The sequence below is a fragment of the Cucumis sativus genome, chromosome 1 (assembly GCF_000004075.3).
Source record: "Cucumis sativus cultivar 9930 chromosome 1, Cucumber_9930_V3, whole genome shotgun sequence".
Taxonomy (NCBI): Eukaryota; Viridiplantae; Streptophyta; class Magnoliopsida; order Cucurbitales; family Cucurbitaceae; genus Cucumis; species Cucumis sativus.
In genome coordinates, this window is record NC_026655.2 from 13,040,135 (window position 1) to 13,045,905 (window position 5,771).

General features: G+C 39.1%; 1 protein-coding gene across 1 annotated transcript; it reads left to right on the top strand.

The window, feature by feature from the left end:
* Positions 1-4,527: 4,527 nt before the first annotated feature.
* On the top strand, positions 4,528-5,272 carry LOC116404063. Its single transcript, XM_031886252.1, has 5 exons — positions 4,528-4,583; positions 4,647-4,751; positions 4,844-4,916; positions 5,006-5,101; positions 5,216-5,272. Exons 1-5 carry the CDS (start codon positions 4,537-4,539, stop codon positions 5,270-5,272), a joined length of 378 nt encoding a protein of 125 aa, XP_031742112.1. The 5' UTR covers positions 4,528-4,536.
* Positions 5,273-5,771: the final 499 nt, after the last annotated feature.

A 5,771-nucleotide genomic window follows, 5' to 3' on the forward strand; every position in this document is an offset into this window, starting at 1 on the left:
GGCATCACCGTTTGGCTTTTCTGGGCAAGAAACTTCGAGACCACTCAGAATCGGACCACCAAGCACATAGACATGAACTTTCGAGGCCGCCGACTCCGTTTAAGTTCGGTCGTTCCTTTCTAGGCCACTATGCCTTTCTTTCGGCGTTTTGGGTTGGAACCAAGAAATCGAGTCTGGGCATCACCGTTCGGCTTTTCTGGGCAAGAAACTTTGAGACCACTCAGAATCGGACCATCTAGTAGACATACGTGAACTTTCGAGGCCTCCAACCCCGTTCTAAGTCCGGTCGATCGTTTCTAGGCCATTGTGCCTTTCTTTCGGCGTTTTGGGACGGAACCAAGAAACCGAGTCTGGGGCATCACCGTTCGGCTTTTGTGGGACAGAAACTTCGAGACCACTCAGAATCGGACCACCCATTAGCTAGACGTGAACTTTCGAGGCCTCCGACCCCGTTCTAAGTCTGGTCGTTCCTTTCTAGACCACTGTGCCTTTCTTTTGGCTTTTTGGGACGGAACCAAGAAACCGAGTCTGGGGCATCACCGTTCGGCTTTTGTCGGCAAGAAACTTCGAGACCACTCAGAATCGGACCACCCACTAGCCAGACGTGAACTTTGAGGCCTCCGACCCCATTCTAAGTCTGGTCGTTCCTTTCTAGGCCACTGTGCCTTTCTTTCAGCGTTTTGGGACGGAACCAAGAAACCGAGTCTGGGCATCACCGTTCGGCTTTTCTGGGTAAGAAACTTCGAGACCACTCAAAATCGGACCACCCAGTAGCCAGACGTGAACTTTCGAGGCCTCCGACCCCGTTCTAAGTCCGGTCGATCCTTTCTAGGCCATTGTGCCTTTCTTTCGGCGTTTTGGGACGGAACCAAGAAACCGAGTCTGGGGCATCACCGTTCGGCTTTTGTGGGCAAGAAACTTCGAGACCGCTCAGAATCGGACCACCCAGTAGCCATACGTCAACTTTCGAGGCCTCCGACCCCGTTCTAAGTCCGGTCGTTCTTTTCTAGGCAACTGTTCCTTTCTTTCGGTGTTTTGGGACGGAACCAAGAAACCGAGTATGGGGCATCACCGTTCGGCTTTTGTGGGCAAGAAACTTCGAGACCACTCAGAATCGGACCACCCAGTAGCCAGACATGAACTTTCGAGGCCTCCAACCTTGTTCTAAGTCCGGCCGTTCCTTTCTAGGCCATTGTGCTTTTCTTTCGGCGTTTTGGGACGGAACCAAGAAACCGAGTCTGGGGCATCACCGTTTGGCTTTTGTGGGACAGAAACTTCGAGACCGCTCAGAATCGGACCACTCAGTAGCTAGACGTGAACTTTCGCGACCTCTGACCCCGTTCTAAGTCCGGCTGTTCCTTTCTAGGCCATTGTGCCTTTCTTTTGGCGTTTTGGGACGAAACCAAGAAACTGTGTCTGGGCATCACCGTTCGGCTTTTGTGGGCAAGAAACTTCGAGACCACTCAGAATCGGACCACCCAGTAGCTAGACGTGAACTTTTGGGGCCTCCGACCCCCTTCTGAGTCCGGTCGTTCCTTTCTAGGCCTATGTGCCTTCTTTCGGTGTTTTAGGACGGAATCGAGAAACCGAGACTGGGGCATCACCGTTCGACTTTTGTGGGCAAGAAACTTTGAGACCACTCAGAATCAGACCACCAAGTAGCCAAACGTAAATTTTGAGGCCTCCGACCCCGTTCTAAGCCACCACTCCGACCACCACGACTCCGACCCAATTAGTGTGGTTGATTACCATCTTCATGATTGGAATCTTTGTTTAGTGAAGCTCATTTTGTTTGATTTACTCAGTCGTGCAATTGCTTTCTTTTTTATGATCACTTTAAAAAAGAAATGAGTTTAGTTAGTTCTTTTAATTTTCTTAAGTTTCATTTGTAATGCATGAAAATCTCTTAGCAGTAGAAACTGAAGACCATAATTGTAGAAGATTTGTATAGATTGGATTCACATTCTCAACATTGGTTATACAAGGCATTACTTATCATTGTCCTTCCACTTTAATTATTAATAGTGACAATAACTTTATTTCTCATTAGATTTACAATGATGGATAAATCTTGGATGCACAAGAGTAGATTGTCTAAAGATTATGAGTTGGGTGTGGAAAACTTCATCAAATTTGGATTTTCTAATACAACTAGCTCCTATATTCGTTGCCCTTGTTTGAAATGTGGGAATTGTGAAAAACATAGTAGAAAGGGTGTTAGAGATCACTTGTATGTTAATGGTATTGATGAAAGTTATAAATTTTGGTTTTGGCATGGGGAAGAACTTCGTAACTCATCCTTCTATGATGAATCTTCAAAGTTTGACACCCATACATGTGAAGATCAGGATGTTGGAAGTGTAAAAGAAATGATTGAAGTTGCTCATGAGGAGTATTCAAAAGACCCAACTGGATTTGAGAAGTTGCTTATTGATGCTGAAAAACCATTGTACGAAGGATGCAAAAAGTACACAAAGTTGTCTACTCTAGTCAAATTGTATAATTTAAAAGTTAGGTATGGATAGAGTGATACTAGTTTTTCAGAATTACTTGAAACTTTGAAGGAAATTCTGCCTAATACCAATGAGCTCCCGAATTCATTGTATGAAGCAAAGAAAACATTAGGTGCATTAGGAATGGAATATGAAAAGATTCATGCATGCCCGAATAATTGTTGTCTCTATAGAAAAGAATTTGCTAATGCAATTGAATGTCATGAATGTTGTCAATCAAGGTGGAAAAACGTCAAGGATACAAATGAAAGGAGAAAGCAAATTCCCTCTAAAGTGATATGGTACTTTCCAATCATTCCACGATTTATACGACATCCAGCCAGAGTCTCCAGCATGGAAGTTAGTAGACATGAAATGGCAAGACTTTGGTTCTGAACCCATAAATCTTCGTTTAGCATTGTCAGCCAATGGAGTAAATCCTCATGGTGACATGAGTTCTAAATACAGTTGTTGGCCGGTAGTGATGGTTATTTACAATCTTCCACCATGGTTGTGTATGAAAAGAAAGTACATGATGCTATCAATGCTAATTTCAGGACCAAAACAAGCAGGGGATGACATAGGCATATACTTAGCACCACTAATTGAAGATTTAAAACTTTTATGGGAAAGTGGTGTTGAATGTTATGATGCTTATCGAGAAGAACCATTCAACTTAAGGTCAGTTTTGTTGTGGACAATTAATGATTTTCCTGCATATGGTAACCTTAGTGGATGTTGTGTGAAAGGGTATAAAGCATGCCCAATTTGTGGAGATAATACAAATTCTATAAGGTTAAAGTATGGGAAGAAAATGGCATACCTTGGATATCGTAGTTTTTTGGCACGAAATCATCTGTATCGACGACAAAAGAAGTCATTCAATGGTAAAAAAGAACTTGATACAATTCCAGAGCCACTTCCTGGGGAGGATGTGTATTTAAAATTGAAAGATCTTGAATTTTCTAGAGGGAAGAAGAACCATAAGAAACGGTTGATGAACAGAAGTGACAAAATTTGTTGGAATAGATTATCTTCTTTTTTTGAGTTGCCATACTGGAAGGATCTTCATGTTAGACATTGTTTAGATGTGATGCACATTGAAAAAAATGTTTGCATGAATATCTTAGGTACATTTCTTGATATTCCTGGAAAAAGTAAGGATGGATTGAATGCTAGACGCGATTTTAGTTGATCTAAAACTTCGACCAGAGCTTGCCCCTATCAGAATATGTTACTCCTACCAATTACTTTCATTATGTAAAAAAGACATCTAAACGTGAGGATGAGATTATACTTGAGAATAAAGAACTTCGAAGGCGTGTAAGCGAATTAGAAGCACATAACCACTCAAACTTGTCTAGACCATTATCTGGACATGGTAGCTGTTCGAAGCCAAATATCTTAGAAGAGAGTGACTCGATGAAAATAATCAAAGGGAAGAGTAAGTTGATGGATAAAATCGAAGGGAAAGAGGTGGAGGAGATCAATGTAAATGACGACAAAGTAGAGTTGGACATCTTTAAGGTATGTGATCGATCCTCTAATAAACTCAAATTCTTAATATTCATATCATATTGAAAGTGAATGTTTTTCTTGAATTAGGAGAGAGCCTTAATAAAAATGACTAAGGAAAAAGAGGTTGTCTGTGAATCGACGTCAGTTTTGCCAACGGGAATGAAGTTGATTCTCATATACGTTGAGAAGATAATGGAGAAAGATTCTAGTATCACTATTCCACTACCTGTTGGCATTTTTGGTATTAGTCGAAAGACTTCTGTTCTCCGAGAGGACATCATTGATCTTTGTAACATGAATGAGGTCAAAACATTTACATTGGTGGCCTATATGACGTAAGTATCAATTTCATTTCTTTAGATCTAAATTTATGTATCTCGTTTACAAGTTTATAATATTTTGTAGGTACTTGTATTCATCTGTTCTTGGTTCGAAGGAAACTATACAGTATGTCTTTGTAGATCCATCCCTCACCTCTGTCGGACACTAGCAAGAATCTCGAGTTCGACACTTATGTAGTAGATTGATGGTCTCAAAGATTAACGAAATAGTTCTTGCTCCTTTTAATCCTGGGTAAGTCAAGTTATTTTATTACTTGCATTGCAAAAAACTAGTACTAATATTTTGTATAATTAGGGGTCATTGGGCACTGCTGGCCATAAATGCATATGATGATATAGTATTTTACCTCGACTCACTAAGGACAACATCGAAGTCAACTATAAGATACGTCACCGACACGTAAGTTAATCTAGTATTTCATTTAGTGTTGATTCTTATATGCATGTACACAATATTTAAACTATTTGTTCAATCTTATCTTGTCAAAACAGAGCAATAGCGATGTTTCAGTCACAAAAGAACATTAAAAAAAGTAGAAAACAAACTTTATGGCTAACAGTAAAGGTAAGTATCAACTTTTAAAGTCATTAAATTTTTGTAGACTACTAGCAATTAGGATTACTTTGTTATTCAAATTTGTTGCTTTTATATAGTGTCCACTGCAAGTCGAAAGTATTGAGTGTGGATACTATGTGATGAGGTATATGAGAGAAATTGTGACTAGGGGAAGCATTGTCATATCCGATGCGGTATGTTATATATCAAACTATTTTGTGAGTTAATTGGTTTATTTGTATAGTCAGTTAATTCATTTAATTTATTTTGTATGTTTATTGATTGATACACGAAGATCATACTCACAGGCAGAACTACACGAGGTGCGAGTTGAGTTAGCTGACTTTTTGGGTTCTTACATATGATTATGACCAATATTTTGTGATTCTGAAGTAGGAAATTTTTTGTTGTGTCGCTTCTTTATGACCCTAAACTTTATGTATAGAAACTTTAGCCGATAATTCTTTTGAATTGTTCATATGGAGGAAGGGGGGGGGGGGTTCATTCGTATATATTTTTTATTATTGTTATAGCTAGCTTGTTTTGTGACTTTTTAAGTTGATTTTGATTCATGGCAATGTAATGCCATATGAAATCTAATGTAAAGCCTATTTCATTATGTATATGTAAAGTCTTGGAATTGAATATATATGGTGAATGGTTTTATTTATATATGTTTGAGATTTGAAACTATATTTGATGAATATCAAATATCTATGAAACTGTTGCTGGACAATTACAGGACAATTACAGGACAATCAGAATATATTTCTTTCCATTACAGCATAATTCAATTACAATTTCTTTTTTTAAAAAAAAATTAAAAAATGCTTGACGGTTTTAAAATGTCACGAACAATTGCAA